Source organism: Arvicola amphibius, chromosome 7 (assembly GCF_903992535.2).
Source record: "Arvicola amphibius chromosome 7, mArvAmp1.2, whole genome shotgun sequence".
NCBI lineage: Eukaryota > Metazoa > Chordata > Mammalia > Rodentia > Cricetidae > Arvicola > Arvicola amphibius.
Genome location: NC_052053.1, coordinates 108628386 through 108650812, shown reverse-complemented (window position 1 = coordinate 108650812; position 22427 = coordinate 108628386). Strand labels below are relative to the sequence as shown.

General features: G+C 38.3%; 1 protein-coding gene across 4 annotated transcripts in view; it reads right to left on the bottom strand.

Moving 5' to 3' along the window:
• Sos2 (SOS Ras/Rho guanine nucleotide exchange factor 2) overlaps positions 1-22427 on the bottom strand; it is a 102898-nt gene that overhangs the window by 3476 nt on the left and 76995 nt on the right. For all 4 annotated transcript variants that reach the window (XM_038335753.1, XM_038335755.1, XM_038335754.1 and 1 more), the window contains 9 exons: positions 21560-21663; positions 18289-18511; positions 15324-15443; positions 15012-15174; positions 10218-10335; positions 8129-8301; positions 5389-5505; positions 2595-2856; positions 1636-1677 (listed from right to left, as the gene is read on the bottom strand). In XM_038335753.1, the coding sequence (XP_038191681.1) occupies positions 1636-1677; positions 2595-2856; positions 5389-5505; positions 8129-8301; positions 10218-10335; positions 15012-15174; positions 15324-15443; positions 18289-18511; positions 21560-21663 (1322 nt within the window). The remainder of the gene's footprint in view (positions 1-1635; positions 1678-2594; positions 2857-5388; positions 5506-8128; positions 8302-10217; positions 10336-15011; positions 15175-15323; positions 15444-18288; positions 18512-21559; positions 21664-22427) is intronic.

The window sequence follows — 22427 nt, the reverse complement described above, 5'->3', positions numbered from 1 at the left end:
ACACGTGGTGGTGCACTAGCTTCCAGAGGAATTCCATTCTAAGCAAAAACCATTTCCAATGCAAAAGAGATCTAGGTATTATGCATAAGCAAGCAATCCTAAATTACAGTTTGTAATGTAAATACTACTAATGTACTCCACTATATTTCAAGCAACCACAGTAAGCAGATGTGCACATCTGATGGATTATTTAAAAAATTAAACTATCACAGCTATAAATAATGAATAAACACAAATAGAGCAATGCCAAAGCTTTAGAACAATTAAAAATGAGTAAGATGCAATAGAAACGTATTGATATTTCTCTCTGATTTAGAAAGTTATGGGGCTTTTACTGGGCTTTGTCTATTTGCACTGAACGCTGAGAAACATTTCTAGCCTTGAAGACAGGCTGTTAGGAGACTCTTCTCTTCACTGCCACATGCAGCAGCGTCACTGCGCACGTGACCTGGAGTTTTTTCTCTGGAAAGTCAGCTGGCTCTGGGACCAACATGGCAGAGCTAGGGCCAGTGCTATACGTTTGCAGCTAATACACAGAGTAAGAGAAACCTAAACAAGCTTCAATAAAGCCAGGAACTGTGTGGAGTTGAAGCCTCAGTTAGTGATGGAGCCTGTAATGTACTCACTGCCTCAGGGACACCAAGGACACCAGGAACACATTTTCAGGTTAGAGAGAAAGCACTGTAAATGTCCAGATCAGTTTCCTAAGGGGCCCGACTTCACGGAAAACTGCTATGACTGGACATGGGAGGATGTAAGCAATCGCTGCTGAAGAACAGCACAACGGGGAACGAGCCAATCATTAGCTCCTGGAAACAGGTGACCACAAAGGCAGTGTAATCAAGCACGCTACACATGACTTAGCGGTGGCCCAAATATGACACAGACAAGGGAGAGGATACCTCTCATTGCCTAACTCTAAAAGTAAGGGTCCCAAAGAGAGAACAACATCATGAACGTGCGTGTCACCCAAAAACGAGGTAGGAGGACAAGAGGCAGGGAACTGCTGTAAGGGTCATTTTAAGTGCCTGGTGGCACTATCTGCCTCTGACATTCTTCTCATATATCATTTTGATAAATGTTCAAAAATATATGCAGCAAAACCCTTAGGATACTACACGTACTCTTCTGTGGTTGGCTGGCTGCAGAGAGGTAACCTACAGACAAGAAGAACTGACAATGGACTTTTCTCTGGGGCAGAATTAGAAGTGGCAGAGGTCAGGTAACTGAGGTGGACTTACTCTACATCTCAGGCCAAGAAACATGGTCGGTGTTCTCTGTAGTTACTTAATTTTATTCCTAAGAAGTCTAAAGGTGGAGAGTAATTTGTTAAAGTTCAGATAGTCTCTAAAACATAGGTGAAAATGATTAAAACAAAATTAATGAAATTTAATGGCACAAAGTTGTAAGTAATTCAGACTGCTTATAAGATTTTCTTAGGTCTGGGATGTAGCTCAGTACTATAGTTGCCCTAGCATCTGTGAAGCCTGAGGAGGGGTGGGGAGGGCAGAGGGAAGGATGAAAGAAAAACATTTCTTTCTTTATTCTTTAAATGTTGCTAACCCCCAAATATGGAAGCACATCTTCAGTCAACCAGATATAACCATTTCACCGTACCCAGCCCATCTTACTTACTTGATTGCGGCAAGAGGACGGGAGCAAAGATGGTATTGCTGCCTAGTAGAAAGAGAAAAGTCCGTTTTAATAGAAAGCTAACATGGATAATCTTCTTTTTAGATGTTTTCATTTAAAAAATGCATGAGTTCATGCCTTTAATCCCAGCACTTGGGACACAGAAACAGGTGGATCTCTGTGAGTATAAAGCCAGCCTGGTCTACACAGCGAGGACAGCCAGGGCTGTGTACAAACACCCTGTCATAATACCATCATTCCAAAACAAAGGTAAAATGCACTGTACGAGTTAACACAAGACTCTGTCAGCATCTTCTATCATGCCAGTTTGTAACATGGACTTAATACTCGTGCCTGGAATGGTTTCCCTTTTGCAGACTAAGTGAATTCTCTATCATAAACCTTTTTAATTTCTTTTACAGAACTTATGTCCTTATTTTATCATCCATTACTCCAAAAAATTTTAAAAAATTTTTGTTAACTACTGAATTAGAACCCCACACACACTGCACAATGGAGCTCTGCTCCCATACTGAGCACCGTTTCTACACTAGATGCCACTTTTCATATCAACACGGGATCTTTGTTTATTTCCTGTCAGTGTGACACACACCCTGACAGAAGCAACTCTGAGGAGAAGGGCTTATGTTAGTGTACAGCTCAGCTACCGTCCACCGTCAGGAACAGAGAGCAGTGATTACATGCAGCTTGGGTTCAACTCCCTTTCACATTTCTCTAGGAGACAGCATATCTCAGTGGAGCCCTGGAAGCCATGGAACGCGTTATGCAGACACTCCCTCAGGAAAATTTTCCAGGTGACTCTGTTGCATCACGGTGACAATTAAAACCAACCAGCACACATGGGTACCGTGGCTTCTACAGCTCCCAAGTTGGAAAGAAGAAATGACCGACTTAAGACACAAAGTCCTCCTCTTGCCAAGAGGTTTGTGTTAGACACTCACCACAGGAACTATTGAGATCAACGTCTAGAAACACGCTGTGGTCTGAAGAAGCAGACACGGGTGGAGTGGACGGTGTGTTTGGAGAGGTGGGCGCTGACACTGTAGATTCGAGCTCAGTCTCAGCGATCCTACTAAAGCTTATCTTGTATGGTTCTCTTTCCAAAGGCGTTGGGTGACCTCGTAATGTGCCTGAGGTAGAGCCATGTCGGCCTGTGTTAGGCCTGATTCCAGGAGATTTTAAGGAAAAGGTTGATTTCCTAGGCTAAGAGAAGTAAGTACAGTTAAAATAGCACTCACTTGCATGCCATTATTTATACTTACAGCTACCTTGTGGTGAAGCATACTCTTTAAAGGATATGATAAAAGCCACAATATTCAAGGGTAGCTCATGGTATTTTTATAGTATTTTCCAGACTTGATTCAATTGTTTATCATGGGCTCCATAAGCAGATTTTTTTCCTTTTTTTTTTTTTAAAGATTTATTTAACCTGGGCGGTGGTGGCACACGCCTTTAATCCCAGCACTCGGGAGGCAGAGGCAGGTGGATCTCTGAGTTTGAGGCCAGCCTGGTCTACAAGAGCTAGTTCCAGGACAGGCTCTAGAAACTACAGGGAAACCCTGTCTCGAAAAAAAAAAAAGATTTATTTATTATGTATATAGTGTTCTGTCTGTCTGTACGCTTGCCAGAAGAGGGCACCAGATCTCATTGCAGATGGCTCTGAGCCACCATGTGGTTGCTGGGAATTGAACTCAGGACCTCTGGAAGAAGAGTCAGTGCTCTTAACCTCTGAGCCATCTTTCCAGCCCAGCAGACCTTTTTAAAACATAATTTTAGAGATAAAATTCTTGAAAATTGTCAAACAACTTTTTTGCTCCTAAATACTTGATCCTAAATTTCTCTTTCACACCATCTATATGTAAATTTCACAAACATTTATCAGGTAACATAATTTATGTGACATAATATGCTATATGTACTTCATTTTTCAATTTTTATTTTATATGAATGGGCGTTTTGCCTGCATGTATGTATGTATGTGTAACATGTACATGCCTGGTGCCTGTGGAGGCCAGAAGAAGGCATCAGATTCTCTGAAACTGAAGTTACAGGCAGTTGTGAGCTGCCATGTAGGTGCTGGGAATTGAACTCAGGTCCTCTGCATGAGCAAACAGTGGCATTAACTACTGAGTGATCTATCCAGCCCCTAGTGTGCTCCAGTTTTTTTAAAAGAAGATAATTTTTCCTTCTGATCTTAAGCTAATGAACAGTCAATCCCTACACCAGAACTTTCACCACTTCAGGAAAGTGTATTATCACTGTTCCTACTCCAACCTGCTTGCTTCTGAAACCCTGACAGTGGTGACCTAGTCAGAAAAATTGAGTAAAATCTCAGCTGTGTCAACTACTTACCATGTGGCCCTAAAAACCTTACTGAGCATGAGTTTTTAAAAACAATTCATTTTTATCATATTGTGTGTGTGTGTGCAGGTGCCTGTGGAGACTGCAGGTGTCGCAAACTGCAACAGGAAAGTGAGAGTCTGAAGAGGCCCAAGGCAGCCCTGAGCCCCAGCTTCTGCCTGTATCCCCAGAGCACAGAGGTTTTACCTTCCCAGTGCTTTGTCCTGAGCTTTTCTGAGAACCTTCTGGGTACTCAGTAAATAAAAGAGGACCTGTGCACATGGCTGAGGATACCTGGTTCTTCTTACACTAAGGGAATCCGATAAGGTTTTACAACGGTTGTTCTCAACCTGTGGGTTGCAACCCCTCGAGGGGGCTCAAAACCTTTCACAGGGGTCACCTAAGACCATCAGAAAACACAGATATTTACATTATGATTCTTAACAGTAGCAAAATTGCAGTTATGAAGTAGCAATGAAAACAATTTTATGTTTGGGGGTCGCCAGCATCAGGAAGGTTGAGAAACACTGTTCTGATTGCTTTTATTTCCTTCCACACCTTGTTTTACTTTTGCCTACTGAGAATTGGCTTTTTCTACTCTTGCTGTTATCAATGCAAATCTCTAGAGCATCTGTGAATTCTAGTAAAAGAAAGTACTCTAGTGTAACCACAGGACCATAATGGCTGGAACCACAGTCATGTTTAGGCATCATGATATATCTGTTACCCGCTGGCTGGCCTTCCTTCTTTCTTCTTTTTCTTCTTCTTTTTTCTTTTTTCTCCTGAACAGGGTTTCACTGTGTAGCCCTGGCTGTCCTGAAACTCAACCTACAGACCAGCCTGGCCTTGAACTATCAGAGACCCCTGCCTCTGCCTCCTGAGTGCTAGGATTAAAGGTGTGCACCACCACCACTATCTGCTGCCTTCCCTGGCCTTTTCATTTATCCTATCCAGCTACTTGCATTTGGGTCTCTCTCTCTCTCTCTCTCTCTCTCTCTCTCTCTCTCTCTCTCTCTCTCTCCCTTCCTTTCCTTTCTTTTCTTTTCTTTTTTTTGGGGGGGCTCACTTATAACTTTCCTCTTAGAATCAGGAGGTTAAAAATTGGATAGATAAATGATATTAAAAGGAAGGCTTCTTTGCATGTGTGTGGACCTAGTTTCTACATCCAGTACTATTTTAAAAAGAAAAAAAAAACAAGTTTCTATCAAAAGGGTCTCATGTATGCTAGGCAAGCAGTCATCTGAGTCCCATCCCCACCCTGTATACTAATTTTAGAAATAGAGTAGTACTGTAAAGTAAAGCAACAAAGCAGCTATTGATTATATAACCATTTTAAGAGAGCAGGTTGTTATTTTAAAAACAGAAAAAAAATTTCCATAATCACAACGGACTTACAAATCGAGGCGGTTGTTTGCAGTTTCGGGGTTCAATTTCTTGCGATTTGTTGAACAAATAATCTGTAAACTCTTTTTCAGATAAAATTCCCATGGGGTTAAGGTTTTCAAAGAATCTCTAGAATTAAACACATAAATATATGTATATACTTTGGTCTTACTAAAATAAGAGCCTATTAATGTTAACACTAAAGCAAATGAAAACATCACAGTGTTTGAGACATTGCTAAAAAGTACTCATTCTACTCTCTACTTACAATTGAGGATGACACATCCTAGCCTCACAGTTTATTAATATGAACAGATTCTCGGCTTAGTCATTGCTTCTTACGTCCCTTCTCCCTTCTCACTGTAACAACCAGATTACCACCACTCGTCTACCAACAGAATTTACAATGGAGATCATGATTGAAAATTGCAGGAGAAGCAGGAAAAATGTGGAGATAACTGGATTAAGGCACATTCAAAAGTAATTTTAAAGGTAATTATAGCTTTAAATTTTCCTGTGTTACCCTTTAAGGTGAAAACAGTTTGTCCAAAAATATTTACTATAAATATATATTCTAAGCTTAAATTTGAGTTTTAAGTAGAAAATTCAGATGATTTAGTAAAATGCCAAAAAACAATGTGTGTGTGTGTGTGTGTGTGTGTGTGCATGCGAGTGTGTGTGTGCACACATAAGCACAGGTGCCTGTGGATCCCTGGAGCTGAAGTTAAGGAAGATGTCAGCTGCTTGGTGTGTGTGTGTGTGGGGGGGCAGGACGGGACGGGGACTGACTTCTGAATCTCGTAAAGTACAGTACATACTCTAAAATGCTGAGCCATCTCCCTAGCCTGTAGCTCAGATTTTAAACTACAAAATGATGAAATGATCTGAGTTACACTTGGGCTTGAGATGTGGCTCAAATGGGAAAGAAAAAAGAGGAAAAAGAAGCAGATATTTCACTAACCAGAGACTTCACTGCTTTTACTTTAGTACTAGAGTATCTAATGGTCTTTATCATCTATGCGATGATAAAATAAAATAAACACTGGAATCTAATCTTTGGATTTAGATTTAAAGTTTTTTGAGACAAGGTCTCAAAACAAACAAACAAACAAACAAACAAAACACCAACCACCAGCCCAGGCTGCTTTGAACTTGTGATCCTCCTGCCTCAGTCTCCCAAGTGCAGGGATCACAGGCATGTGCCACTATGCCCAGCTGGCTAGCTTTATTTAATTTTATATGGTTAGGAGCACTGGGTTTTAACTTTAGCAGTAGGTAAAATGAGCCTTAAATTGTCTATATAAAATCCTTTCCATTCTACAAGTGTCAGAAACACTATTGCTTTATTGCTTCTTGAATTCAAGTTGGCTAAATTAAGTTGCTATCAGGCAACAGTAATTTCATCCTCGATAAAACTGTAACAGATGCACTACTGATTTTCCCAACCTTTGCTTTATTTTTCAGTACTAGTTAACCTGGCTGACTATGACTGGAAAAGTGAATGGCTACGTTATTTATTTATCTAGAGACAGGGTCTTATGTTGCCTAGGCTGCCTCTATGAATTCCTGACCGCCAGCTGCTAACTCTCAAAAGTTAGGATCATGTGTATAAGGCATCATGCCTCGGTCTGTTTAATTTTAAATTTACTTTGACTCAATTCTAAGGAAGGCAGATTTGCTCTGAATGATGGTAAGAAGCCCAGAAACAATCACAGAAACATACTAGCAAACACTTGAGACATGAATGAGAAAAGAGTATTTCAAATGTACTCAACTACCTACATTAGTACATTATTTCTATGGGAAATGCACTGCAGACTCTGAGCTGGGCTTAAAGAAGTTCTGCTTTTTTTTTTTTTTTTTTTTTTTGGTTTTTAGAAACAGGGTTTCTCTGTAGCTTTGGAGCCTGTCCTGGAATTAGCTCTTGTAGACCAGGCTGACCTCGAACTCTCAGAGATCCGCCTGCCTCTACCTCCCAAGTATTGGTATTAAAGGCGTGAGCACCCCCCCCAAGTCTGCATTTTTTTAGTTGTCTGCTTCAGTCTGAAGCTTAGTATAATTTTTAATGCCAGGAGTGACTGATAATTACAAAGTGAATAGTGATTGACAGTCACAAAATGAATAGTGATTGATAGTTACATTGTAAATACCAACTGATAGTTACAATGTAACCAGCAAATGATTGTTACATGACTAGCGATTGAAAGTTACAATCTCAAGCAAGTATGATACCATAAAACTCATCTATATAAACATGGTATTATAATTTACTCTCATTTAGAATTAATCCCATATTTTGTGGTATTGTATAATCTATATTAAATATTACTCAAAATAAAACACTAACAGAATGCTAAAAAAAACCCTTTGATGCATATATACCTAGTATTCTCCAAATCCTTCACAGTGATCTAATGAAGGGATGAATCATTCAATGTTCTATTGGTACATGCGGACTATCTAAAATGGCTATCACTGAGCAGCAGTGGGTTTTTATTCCACTGTGTGGATGTTCCATTCCCTTTGTCATTTCTTAGAAGAGCTTCTTGAACCAATGCACAAAGAAGCAACACTCAGAGAAAGTACTTGACATAGCGAGTGCTGACGGTGTAGACTCCTATGTTTATATTGCTAGGCGAAGGTTAACTTACTCCCAATAGCGAATGGAGCATAGTGCATCACTGTGACATTTCTTAGCAATTACATAGGACTTATTGCCATCACTCTCAAAGATAAATAAGGAAATATTTACCCTTATTTCTGGTTCCGTCCGTAAGCAGTAAGGCTGGTTTTGATACTGCTGAATCTCTCCAGTAATCTCAGCCACTTTCCTCCTCTTACTGAAATTGATTAGATCTTTCCCTTTCTTCTTTAGAAAATCATTGTTCCCTTCCTCAGTCTTCAGAATATTTGTTAAATATATTCCTAGTTAAAAAACATTTAAAGTTATTTTATGACTTGTCTCATTTAATCAGTCATTTGGGAAGACTGAAAGACACAGAACTCAGCAGTTCCACTTCTGAAGAGGCAAAAAGGCAAAACTCCCAGACCCAGAAGTGACTTTCTATTAATTTGTAACACAGAGCTTAAATAAAAAGAAAAAGAAGACCGTGCTTCACTAAAATTAAAGGTTTCTGTTCTAAGAAATCGCAGACTAAGCATATCCAAACCCTGTGGGTTAAAACTTTGTCTAATCAAATATTTTAATATTTGATTTAAAAATATTTAATATCAATGCTCTTTAAGTGACTATCAACAAAATAAGCAATTTTGTTTAAGAACAGTAGAACAAACTGCTTCTTGGAGCCTATCACTTATATAGTAAAAAAAGGTTCTAATCCCTTTTTATATATAATTACTGACTCATTTAAATTAGTGGTTCTTAGCTAAAGTCAATTTTGTCCTGCAGGAAATAGTTGGGAATGTGTTTAAATATTTCTGGTAATTACAAGTTTGGAATACTACTGTTCTCTAGTAAACAGGAGCTGCTTAACACCCTACAATGCAATTGATAACCCTTCACAACAATGTTTTCCTCTTAACTTCAATCAATAGTGCTACAGTTTTTGGTTTAAATAAATCATCTAACTCCAACAGTGAAGTCAGTCACATGCCACATAATTATGCTTAAACCATGGACAATATATACAATAATGGTACCATGAAATTACAATAAATGGCTGGAGTGCAGCTCATAAGTATAGTATATGTTTAATGACCAGATTTCCCCACCCCACAAATAAAAGGAAGCTGAAGAAATTGTTGCAGTTGCTGTAATCTTACAGCACAATGCATGACTCGGGTGTTTCTGGCGACTCTGGTATAAACAGACTGCTGCTGACCCATCACATAAACCTATGGCACTATAACTATGCCAGGTGGATAATATTTTGTAATCATAACAAATGGCTAGGTTGTTGAATTATGCATTACTATGCTAGAGTTTTATCATTATTTTGAGTGTAATTTTACTTATAAGGAAAAGTTTACTGTAAGACAGTGTGCTGTGTTATGCTGGCACCAGTCTCACTGTGTCCCAAGCCCACGTTCAAGGCACAATGGGACTCATTCGGGAGGCTGAGACAGAACTGTTTAAGTCCAGGACTATGAGACTAACCTGACATCTAGAACAAACAACAACAAAGGAAACAACCCCAAAGAGGTCATATCAAATGACTGACTTGTACCACTTAGGTGTGTGTAAGTGTATTCTATGATAGTTCCACAAAACCTGCCCAATAAATCTTTTCTCAGAATGTGTATTTACAGCTACACATTATATTTATATAATTATATTTAAGAAAAGTTCACATTATAAAGCTCTGCCCAATGTAATTTATATTAGTTATGTTGTAATGAGTTAAAAAGTTTTTTTTTATAGGCAGTGGTGGCACACACCTTTAATCCCAACACTTGGGAAACAAAGACAAGTGGATCTCCGTGAGTTTGGACCCAGCCTGGTCTACAGGACAGGCTCCAAAGCTACAGAGAAGCCCTGTTTTGAACCCCCCAAAAGTTTTTTTAAATAAAGACTCTGTAAAAGCACTTTTATAATAATTACAGAAAACACTGCAGATGTGACACAAACAAGAACAGCAGCTGCACCTGAGAAGTCTTCACAGGCTGTGCGAAGAAGTACAGGAAAACTGTAACAACTTTAAAAGGCAATTATTTTGATTTTCATTATACAGACAAGGAAATGGAGATTTTCATCTTTTATTTACCGATACAGATAAATAATAAATTCATATGTATGAAGACAACCTATCTAGAATGACCCCACCCCTTTTGCTTACAATGCATTCATCTTTACAATACAGTATCTATATTTAGTAACTTACCAAAAAAAGGCACACATGGTGGATTGATTGACTTCAGTTTTACTAAGTATTTTTTGAAGTGGTCCTGACTCAATTCCACAGCATCATCCAGAATTCTCCTCTTCCTTTCTTGCAATGCCTTTAAAACATGTACACTGAATATAATTCTTGCATATAATTCAATCATATATAAAGACCCTTATGAATTTAGAATTTAGGATTGATAAAATTTTGCATACTTAAAATGATTTTTAAAATTGTGAGTCTTATTCCTTTGGAAATTGCTAAAATGTATAATCCTGTTTTATCTGTAGAGTTTGTGTTCTTTCTACTATAATACATTAGGAGATTAAGGAATAGCAATTCTCCTCGGGCCTCATCTGCGAGGCTTCCACCATCCAGGCACGCACTGCAGGGACGGAAAGGAGGAGGAGGATCCTCAGGACTAAATGCGCTCGGACTAAAAGGGCTTCTGAGGCTGCGGGCAAACCTTCGCAACAAAACGACAGAAGGGTAAGAAAACTTGAAGAAAAATCTAGTGGATTAAGTAAGCGCAGGCATTTCTTTTTTATTTCGTTACTACATTTTTCTTATTGGAAATAAAATAATTTATAATTCAATAAGGCATGCAAGCACATTTACATAAACACAGACAAACAGTAACATTGTACGTGAGAACCATGTCTCTATTTCCTTTACATTAAGGAAATACAAACATGGCTGCTTAATAAATAGTCTTATTCAGTACTCAACCCAAGTCCCACCTCCCAGAAGTCAGAGCTGGCTGTCTCTGGGGAAAAACAGCCCAAATGTATATGTTAATAGGAATATTAATAGGAGAATTTCACAATCTTGCTGTATATAAAAGTCAAACAAAACTCAACTGTATTTCCAGATATAACCATTTTCACCAAAAAGAGAATATAATTTTTAAAAATATTCCAATATATATAAGAAAATATATATATTGTGATGGTGCCTGTCAGGAAATCATAAACAACATGAGATGGGAACAGATGGAGGGGTTCACCACATTCATGGTTAGGAGGGCGCATTAATATAAAACTCTCAGCCTTTCACAATGACTTAGATCTAAACACAACTCCTTCTAAATTCAAAATTTTAAAAAATATGAAACTTAGGTTGATCTAAAGTAATGGTATTTTAGGCATGCAGCACAGGAAAAATCAAATAGGTAAAAAAAAAAAATAGATGGAGTAGAAACAAACCCATACATATAGAGTCAATTTATGACACAGCAGGCACAATGGGTCAACGTGGAGGAAAATGAACTTTGAATAAATGTGTGAGAGCAACTGAGTGGTCATATAGAACAAAAACAAAATCAGAGTTCACCTCACCCCATATTTAGAAAAAAATTCCAACTAAATTAAAGATCTTCCTTTGTTTTGTTTGAGATGCGGTTTCGTTACAGTGAGTGCTTTCCTTAACTCTCAGTCCTCCTGCTTTAGACCTCGACAGTCAGTAAGCCTTTCATGAAGGAGACAAAACACTACACTAGGGCCTCAGAATCTGCTAAGCCAAACATCACAAAATGCAGCCATGTGCTTCTGGCTTTAGAGGTAAGGACAGAAAAAAAGAGTTACAGAATAAAGCTGCTGGGGCCACGTATGTGTCAGGGTGTCCCTGAACGGAGGCCTAGGGGGGCCATTGTGTGAAGCTGTGAAGGTGAAGCCTGGATCGCCTTGGAGACCCCAAGACGTTGGAGATGCCAGAGTCGTGGGATTCCTGCTGAGGAGAGCTGCTGACAGCGGGTGATACCAGCCCAAGAGAAAGTGTGTTGCAGTCAACAGAGTTGAAAGGAGCTGGAGATGTGAAGAACATTTTGATATCAGACACAGGGAGCTGCAGAATTTGGAGTTTGCCCAATTGGGTTTTGGTCTTGCTTTTGTTCAGTATTTCCTTGCTATGCCCCCTTTCCTGCATTTTGGGATGGTAATGTATATCCTGTGCCATTATATGTTGAAAGTATGTAATCTGCTTTTTGATTTTGATTTTGTAGGGGATTATAGTTAAAGACTGCATGAATATCAGATGAGATTTTGAACTTTAAACTCAAAATAAGTTTGAGACTGTTAGAGACTATGGGAACTTTTGAAGTTGGACTGGATGATTTTTTTAAATTATGAGATTGGGTACAAGACTTTGTGGGCAGGGAGTGGAATGTGGTTTGAAAGAAAATGGCCCTCAAGGTGAGTGGTACTAGTAGGAGGTGTGGCCTTGGAGTAGGTGTGGTCTTGTTGGAAGAAGTGTGTTATGAGGTCCCATGTATATTCAAGCCACAGCCAGTGTTTCAGTTCACTTCCTTTGGATCAAGATGCAAGGACTCTCAGTCCCAGCACCACATCTGCCTGCAAGCTGTCTTGCTTCCTCCCATGCTGATAACGGACTGTACCTCAGAACTAGAAGCAAGGACACGTTTTCCTTTGTAAGAGTTACCATGGTTATGTCTCTTCACAGCAACAGAAACCCTGCCTAAGACACTGCTCTAAAGGAGAAAGAAAGCAGATGACATGCTAAGTATGCTAGAGCCATGGCTCAGTGGGTCAAGGTGTGTGTTACCAAGACTTCTGACCTGAGTTTGATTCCTGGGGCCCACATGGTAGAGAGAACTGATCCCCAAATTCTCTCACCTCCACATGTAAGCTATGGTCTGGGCACCCCAAACACTAATGAGTCTGGGTGTCAGGTACACAGATGTCTGATGCTGTTATTCCTTATATATTATATATGCTTTTATAATATTGTTGCCTAATATTAAACCCTTAATATTTAACCTCTAAAATGAACACAATTTCAGTTTTACAAAATCAGGATTAAAACACTATTTTTTCACTATTTTTTTTAAAGATTTATTTGTTCTTAATTTTTGCACACATCTGTGCACCAGATGTTCTTATTTTTTGCACATGACCTGTGCACCAGGTCAGAAGAGAGTTTCAGACATCCTAGGGCTAGAGTTACAGACGGTTAAGGTCCTCCATGTGGGTACTAGGAATCAAAGCAAGTCCTGTGGAAGAGCAGTTAGTGTTCTTACCCATTGCGTCATCTCGCCAGCCCCCCAGAATTAAAATCATTAATGTATGTGGACTGGGTTGGGTTACTATCATTAGCAGATAAACACATTTAAGTTGAAAACACATCAATTGAAAAAAAACTAAGTATTTTTTTCCCTTTCTACTAAAAGGACCAATGTTAGGAATTCAAATGAATCTCTCTCTCCCTTTCTTACGGCTCAAACCCAGGATCTTACAGAGGCTGAGCAAGTGCTCCACTACTCATCCATATCCCTGACAACCACAATGTTCTCAATATTTGCACAAATCTACTTAGAGGTTTAGATTTGTTATATTAAAGTAGAATTATAGTCATTCTGAAGTTTTCTTATTTTTTCTCAAAAATAACACAAATATTCTCCCAGGGGAATATGCAAAGACCCTATTCACTGTCAACCTTCAGCTGAGCCACCAGCAGTCCCTCCTACAGGTGCAGGACAACACATCTGGTCATGCCGCAGCTGACGGGCGCTCAGGGAGCAACGCTAGCGTCACTGTATCTATATCCGGGGGACGTGATGGTCTGAAGTACCTGAGAACTGCATTTGTTCTCTATGGCTCTAATCTAAAAGTATGACTGTTTTTAGTTTTAACACACAATGCTAGACTGATTTCCAGAGTGATGCTAAGAACCCATGTTTCTAAAGGCAACATCATGATAAAAACCCTTGAGCTCCTACCTTCTTCACCTCATTTGGGAGAAACCTTTGTAGACACAAAAACAAAGGAAGAACCCCCAGTGAGGAGATTTTAATACAGAAACTAGGGGCCTATAGATAGTCTGTTTAAATGTATTTAACATAAAGAAAGTTCACAGAGATAAGTAAAATACAATACCCACATGGAAAAATGAGAGGACATGACCAGATAGATCATAAAGAAAAAATGAAGGTGGTTAATAAATACATTAACAATATTAACCTCACAATATTAAAATGCAAAAAGATTAGAACTTTTATTTTTGGCTCATGAAATCTGTAAGAGTTTAATATAGTAATGTCCAGGGTGTATATCATTTCTTGATAGCAAATTCATTAGCAAAAGTACCAAAAGTCTGAAGATGACCCAGGACTTCTACAAACTGATTCTACAGAAAGAATCAGGGCTTCACAGAGACATGTGAATGAATGAATGAACAGTCCATGATAAATTATATATCCAAAAAATGAAAATCAGAAATAACTTAGTTGTTTCCAAATAGAATGACAGACTAAATTATAATTCATTCGCAAGAATAACTATTTAGTCACTAAAAAAACACTGTTTTGAGAAACAAACTAATAAACAGAACATTTACAAAAATAAGACGCATGTCATAAATTTGTACATAGAATATGATGCTCATTTTTAAATTAAAAGACACAAAATATCCATATACTTCCGTACCTCCCTAACTTTCTAAAAAATTAAACATTACTTCATAATTTAAAATAAAACAATCTTAGGTTTCAGAAAGGGTTTTCAGTTTTTTGACTATACATTAAAAGTAACTAAGAAGTATTTGCATAGTGAATATATACTTAAATTTTTTTGCCATTTATGAGACTACCAATGTGCCACTGAAAAAGAGTCCATACTTGTCAGTATATGCTGATACATACTTTAATAATTCTACCTCTGTAGTTACAGGGAAAGGGCAGATTTTTAAAAATATTTGCTTAGAAATAGGTAGAAGTATTCTCTTACATTAAAATTACCTGCCTTATCCAAAAGATAATACATTCAAGTTAAAACTTACCTCAAACGTGTGGTCTAGCCTGTATACTGATACCGAATTGACTGCACTGACTATTTCCAACACGCCATTGAAATTATTCAAATCTTGAAACACTTGCAGAATTTCTATTATTCTACTGAGCACTGCCACCCGCTCTTCAAAATTTTCTGCTTCCACAATGCATCTAACAACAACAAAATATTTGTGCCTTAGAAAAATTTTTTCACCTCAGTTGGAAAACAAGAAACTTCTTTGTAAAGCCAGAGTTTTATCTTAAATGTCTTAAAATTATGACTACTAAGGTGCAATAAGACAGAGTAAATAAAAACTTACTTTTCAAACCAGAGAGTGAGGTTTGTTGTATGGCGAATCATTTTTAATAAATTTGGAGAGTTTATTTCTTTATCTTCTTTGGTCCAGACACTCCCTACAAGTTCAGATGGTTGGACTTTCCTGTAAAACATCAAAAATCAACACAACTCACCCTACAAAAGACTAGCGTCAGGTTATCTAAATGTTTCCACAGCATAAACTGAGAAATGTATGTGCAAGTCAAGTCACAAAGAAATAGACTCAGTCATAAACACGAAAAAATGCTTTATCACTTGGGGCGGGGAGGGGTCCTAAACCTACAATAAAATCCCATTTTATACCTGTCAAACTAATAGGAGTCTGATGAGAACACCAGAGGTGAAGTAGAAAGCAGAACGCCTCCAGTGCTGGTACGGAGGTGAAGGTGGTTCACCAACCACTTGACAACTTGGTAACATCTCACAGCACTGAAGACACACACACTGAGAAAGCAACTCAGCCTCTAGGATAAACTTACACAGTAGTGGGAATGCATTTACAAGAATGCTCAGTGACATTGTTTATAAAAGTGAAAACCCCCAACCTGCCTAGAAGCTCCCTATCAAGAACTAGAGAAACCAGAGAATAGTCATAATGAAATATTACACAGTGGCTAAAGTAAGTAAATTGAACTCAATATCAACTTGAACAAATATCAAAAATAATCTAAATAAAACAACTTGGCACAGAGTGGTATTATAAATATATGTGGCTTAAGATATGCAAGATAATGCTACGTATTACTTAGGGCTATCACACAGACACCCAAACTATAAAGACAAACAGGGAGAATAAATATCAAGTCCTGGGTAATAATAATATTTTGGAAGGAAAGGAGAATAGTGTAATTAGGGAAAATTGTAAGAATTTCAATCTTGGGAGCTGGAGAGATGGCTCAGAGGATAAGAGCATTGCCTGCTCTTCCAAAGGTCCTGAGTTCAATTCCTAGCAACCACATGGTGGCTCACAACCATCTGTAATAAGGTCTGGTGCCCTCTTCTGGCCAGCAGGCATACACACAGACAGAATATTGTATATATAATAAATAAATAAATATTAAAAGAATTTCAATCTTATCTAAAATAATAATTTTATTGTCCATGAACATTCATTATTATCTATATTTTTGGAATGCTTGAAATAACTAATAAAAACTAGAAGAGAAGACATAACCATTAATGAGTCAGAACTGTATAATTTAAAAACTGGCCAATGTCATTGCCATCAATGTCCTCTAATTTTCAATATTTAAAAACTTTTGGTCAGTAGACTTGAAGATAAACGGGTACCTGCTAACAGTTTTTGGAGTGTATTTATTGCTTTCTTGAGACAAAGACTCATATAGTCAAGGATAGCCTTGGATTCTCTCTGTATTAGAACAAAGCCTTGAACTTTTGCCTTTTCTCCTTCCAGTCTTCCAAGTGCTGGGATTGTAGGCATCTGCCAACATATCTGGTTTTTTCAGAATAACTTTTCTTACTCAGAACTTTATTCACCAGAAATTTACCCACAGTATCAATGTCTGTATGTTACCTTTCTTCTATCAAACAGATCACAGACCACTTAGCATTTCTATTCCACAAAATAGCCACATGCATGTCTACAAGGAGTTACATACTTTAAAACAATGATATCCATATCATTTTTAAAACTGATCTCACACTCAATCATGAGGAAAAATTTTATTCAGTACTATTTGCTTTGCTGCCTAAAGTAACAAGTTTATATTTACCTGTCACAAATCACAATACAAAACTATTTTGAACACTAATCGAATTCCACATTACTTAAAATATAGCATAGTATTCTTAGTCAGATGTTTATAAACACTTGGTGGCATGTTAGAGGTAAGATTCTGAATGCCACAACCAGCACAAAGCACAGACACCAATTCTAATGAAGACAGTTTATCTCTTGTTCTTTCCTACAGTCTCCAGAGTAGTAACATTTATAGCCTTGCTTTTTCCCAGTGCAATCCATTAAAAAAAAAGGCTGCTAAAAGCACGGGCTATTTTTCCAGAAGACCAGGGTTCCATTCCCAGCACCCACATGGTGACTCACAAGTGTCTGTAACTTGAGTCCCAGCGGATCCAATACCCGGAAACACTAGGCAATGCAACTTGATGCAGACATCCACACAAACTACCCATTACAAAATATTAATTAATTAATTATTAATAAAAAAATCTCCTGATGAGGAAGAATAACTTCTCCAGAATTTTTGTATTGTTTTGTTTACTCTATTTTTTCAGACAAGGCTTCATGTAGCTCAGGTTGGCCCTAAACTTGCTATATGCTAAAGCTGGCTTTGAACTCTGGATCCTCCTGCTGTCTACCTCGTGACTGCTAAGCTGACAGGCTTATACCACCACACCCAGCTGGATACAAATGAGGGGCTTCTGGACCCAAAAGGCTATGACGTGAGCATGGTAGGTTCCTACACAGTCTAGGCAGTCGCTGGAGCCTGGGTTGTAAAGAAAGGCTTGCGTCACAACACACTATCCACTCACTGGTCAGCCAACAACCTAACACCCACACTGACTGACGGCGCTGTCTCGGACTAAAGCATTCTAGGGCACATCAGGAGTGGGGCTGCCTCGGAAGCAGCCACTGTTCTGTGGAGTTAGTCATCACCTTGTCATTAGGGACTGCAACCTCTAATCGAGGCTTAGTCAGTACTACATTGTAAAAGCCTGTCTCAAAACAAAAACAGAAGAATTCTTCTTCTTTCTTTTTTTTTTTTTTAACAATTATTTAGGGTGTGTGGGGGTGCGTGTGCACAAACACGTGTGTGGAGGTCAGAAGACAACTTGGAGGGACCAGTTTTCTCTTCTCACTCTGCTGGCCCACTCTTAAATACTCATGTATAATTAGCAAAATATTCTGTAAACAGGTAAGACGCATACCTGAAGTTCTTGAAATAAAGCAAGAAATTAACATTACCTACCTGTAGAGATCAGACTCCAAAAGTGTCAACTGCCGTGCAATTTCTATTGGATGAAGTGTCATAAGGTCAAATGTCTCAAACTGGCCTGGTCTACTTATATGCCATTCGATTGGTGGAGGTGGACTTTCAAAGGTAATATTATGGCTTATTCCATTTGCCTGAGCTTGCTTTTTCCTCTTGATTATTTTAGCAATGGACTCTACCCATTTCTTCATAGCCTTCCCTGGGAAAACAAGAGAAACGCCCTTGACGTGACCACCTGGCTTCAACACCGACAGACAGTCAGCACTTCACTTGTTTTCAAGCGTGTGACCGTAGAAACTTCACAGTAATCACAGCACCACTGCTACATAGAAACACTGGTCCCCAGAACCTTTCTTCAGACAGACTCCCACTGTGTAGTCTAAACAGAGGCCGCAGACTCTCACCCCCTGGGCTTCCATTTCCTAAACGCTGATATTGCCACCACACCCAGCAAAGCAATAGCTGGATATCTTCAAATATTTTGCTAGTATTCAAATTTAACTCTCAAATGTTTTCTTTTCTTTTTCTTTCTTTCTTTCTTTCTTTCTTTCTTTTTTTTTTTTTTTTTTTGATTTTCGAGACAGGGTTTCTCTAGAATTTTTGGTGCCTATCCTGGAACTATCTTGTAGACCAGGCTGGCCTCGAACTCATGGAGATCTGCCTGCCTCTGCATCCCGAGTGCTGGGATTAAAGGCATGCACCACCGCCCAAATGTTTTCATATAGTTGACTTGTTTTTAAAACGACATAAGGGGCTGGAGATAAGGCTCAACGGTTAAGAGCACCAGCTGACCTTCCAGTGGCCGAGCTCAGTACCAAGCACCTACAACAGGCTGTAACTGCAGTTCTAGGGGATCCAATGCCCTCTTCTTGCCTCCATGATACACATACATTTTATGTAGGCAAAACATCCATGTACATAAATAAATAAAATTAAAATTTACAAAGGATACAAACATGACATTTAGTCAATACATATATAATTTTCCTTAATACACAGGTTCCCCTTTTATTACTCAAAATACTTACAATTTATTTGCTGAAGAAACTAAATTATTTATCCTATGCCATTTATTCTGTGGGATTTTTCCAAGTTTATATTTTTGCAATTTCATACCTCTGGCATCATTTGCCATGCTTATCTATCCCTGAGATATAGACACTAATCTAATTCCAACGTAAGGTGTCTGCTTTTTTTCTCTTTTTGAGATATTTACTAATTCTAAATCACTAATCCATTTAAAAATTTTTAATATGAGTGTGTGTGTGTGTGTGTGTGTGTGTGTGTGTATGCACAGGTGCCCTTGGAGACAAGAGGATGTCTGCTTCCCCTTGAGCTGGTTGCACGCAGTTAGGAGCCCGTGTGAGGGTCCTTTGCAAGAGCAATAAGCACTCTTAGTCACTGAGCCATCGCTCTCTCCTATAGATTTATTATTTTACTAGCACTGTAGAAGGTGATATAACATTATGTCTTCAATTATTAGGCAAACTACTTCTATTCAAAACTCAACTATCCCTCATGAAACATTTGGTTATTCTGAAATATAATTTGTACAGGAAAGAATGTATGACATTTACACACACATACTCTCTCTAAATAAATAAATCTAATATATACATTTTAAAGTTTAGATTATGAAAAATTTACTGTTTCCATTAATAGCTTTGATATAATTTATCCCCAGCAAGCAGAAGGTGGAAGAGGAACAAGAGTCCAAAATCATGCTTTCCTACATTAATGAGTTCAAATCTAGCCTGGGATCCACGAGACCCTTTCTCAAAAATATAAAATGAAGGTCTGGAGAGATGGCTGGGCAGTTAGGAGCACTGGTTGCTCTTGCAGAGGATACAGGCCTGGTTCTCAGCCCCACATGGCAGATCATGATCATAAGTTCAGTTTCAGGGGTCCAATGCACTCTTCTGATGACCACAGGTATCAGGAATGAATGTGCTCAGACACACATGCAGGCAAAGTCATTCATACACATAAAATTAAACAAATAAATTAATACAAATAAAATTTAAACTTAATCTAGTATTAAGAACAATTTTAAGAGACAAACACACAATAAAACTACTTTTGCTATCTCACAGTTGGACAAAGGAATACAATCTCTATTTTAAATAAAATTTTCCTTAAAGAACAAGTAAGCTCTTAGCTTTCTAGCTGCTATGAGGCGAATAGCTTCATTATTACAGCCTCTGCTTCAAATCACAACCCCAAACCATGGAGCCAGCCAAGCACAGACTGAAACCTTTGAAGCTGTGGGTGAGAACACTGGCTTCCCGCTTTTTTGAAAGGAACAACAAACAGGACATGGAGAAAGTTAGGCTTGCTATGTTATTTTTAGGCAATGCCGTATACTGTTAGTTAAAACAAATTTGTGCTTTATTTAATAATCCACATTTTGGTAACATCTATATGTTTAATTATCAAGTCCCAGAGTTTCATATGATAGGTTGTGATTCTGTAACTTCAAGTAGGAAACACTTATCTTTCTAGTGCAGAGGGATTTCCTGTAATACTTTTCCAGAAATAAATACTATTTTTCAACGTTAATGGTCCAAATTAAAGAACAAGATTAAGAAGAATAGGAGAAAAATTTAATCATATTTTATTTAGTTGAAGGGATGGAACCTTGAGGTGACATAAAATGTTCAATTATTTAAGATAATTTTTATGAGTATGAGAGAGAGAGAGAGAGAGAGAGAGAGAGAGAGAGAGAGAGAGAGAGAGAGAGAGAGAGAGAGAGAGAGAGAGAGAATATATACACCATGAGTGTTCAGAGGCCGGAAGAGGACATCTGACAGACAGCCTGGAGCTGGAGTTTAGGCGACCATAGGCAGCATGATGGGGTGGTGAGGACAGCACTTGAGTCCTCTGAAACAACAGTAAGTTAGCCCCTAAATATACTAAATTTATTTTAAAGGTCTTTGACTTCTCTACAAGAAGTATCCTCAAAATGTTGCCAAGGCAGCTGAGGAGATTGCTGAGTGTAGGGCAAGGACTGGCCTAGTGAATGTATTCAGCAGGGCTTGTGCTCCGTCTCCAACATTGACAGGGCAGAACCAGAAGACAACAGACACTTGAGAAGACAAGGTTCTATGATTTCAGATGACGCTGAAAACATCAGATTTTTCAGAGGAGACAGCAGGATGATTTCAGTTTTCTAAATGTGATAAGTAGTTTATTTCTAAAGTACACTCATGTACGACACAAGATTCAATCAAGCCTTTCAATAATATACCTCTTACACTTGAAATGAAGGATTCTAGTCTTTCAAGCAATTCCAGGTCTCTTTCAAAGTCATAAAAATGATGTTCAACCCAGTGGCGAAAGACATTTAAGATCCTGATAAAATGGAAAGAAACATTTAGTGAAACTAAGTGCTCAGTTAAGCTTCTTTCATTTCTCTATTATGAAGTGAATTCCATATGCAAAGACATAAACAAACCTCCAATATATACTCAATATTCAAAAATATAAGAAAGGGCAGTTTTCAGACTGTGCAGTAAACTGATACTTTAAAGATGCTGTAAAGTATAAAACCTCATTTCTGTTCTTTATTACCCATTCCTATTAAAAAAAAGAACATTTTCTTTATTCATATATAAAAGAATCATGCTCCATAGTACAAGATATATTAAGTTCTTAAACAGAAAAAGCATTTGTGTGTGTGTGTGTGAGAGAGAAGTCAACATCATGTGTCTTTTTCAATCACTCCTTTATGTCATGGTCATTATTGTTGTCGTCATCAGAGACAGGCTCTCTCACTGGACCCGGGGCTCACCAATAAGTTAAGCTGGCTGGCATGTTTCCAAGCCCCTACTGTCCCCACCCCTGTCAGGGCTACAATTGCAGGCTCACACCATCATACTCAGATCTTAACCTGGGTGCTGGAGATTGGACTCAGGCCCTCATGCTTGCATGGCGAGCACTTTGTGGACTTAACCCTTTCCCAGGCCCCTGAAAATCATTTTTGAAATATAAATTTTGATGCATTTTCACATAGAATGGAAAACTTATCACTTACTATGTTTGATTTTAAATTCAACCGCTATCATTTCTTTGTAAGCTACAAATAAGTCTGTAACCTCGTTGTTGATTTCCAAAGA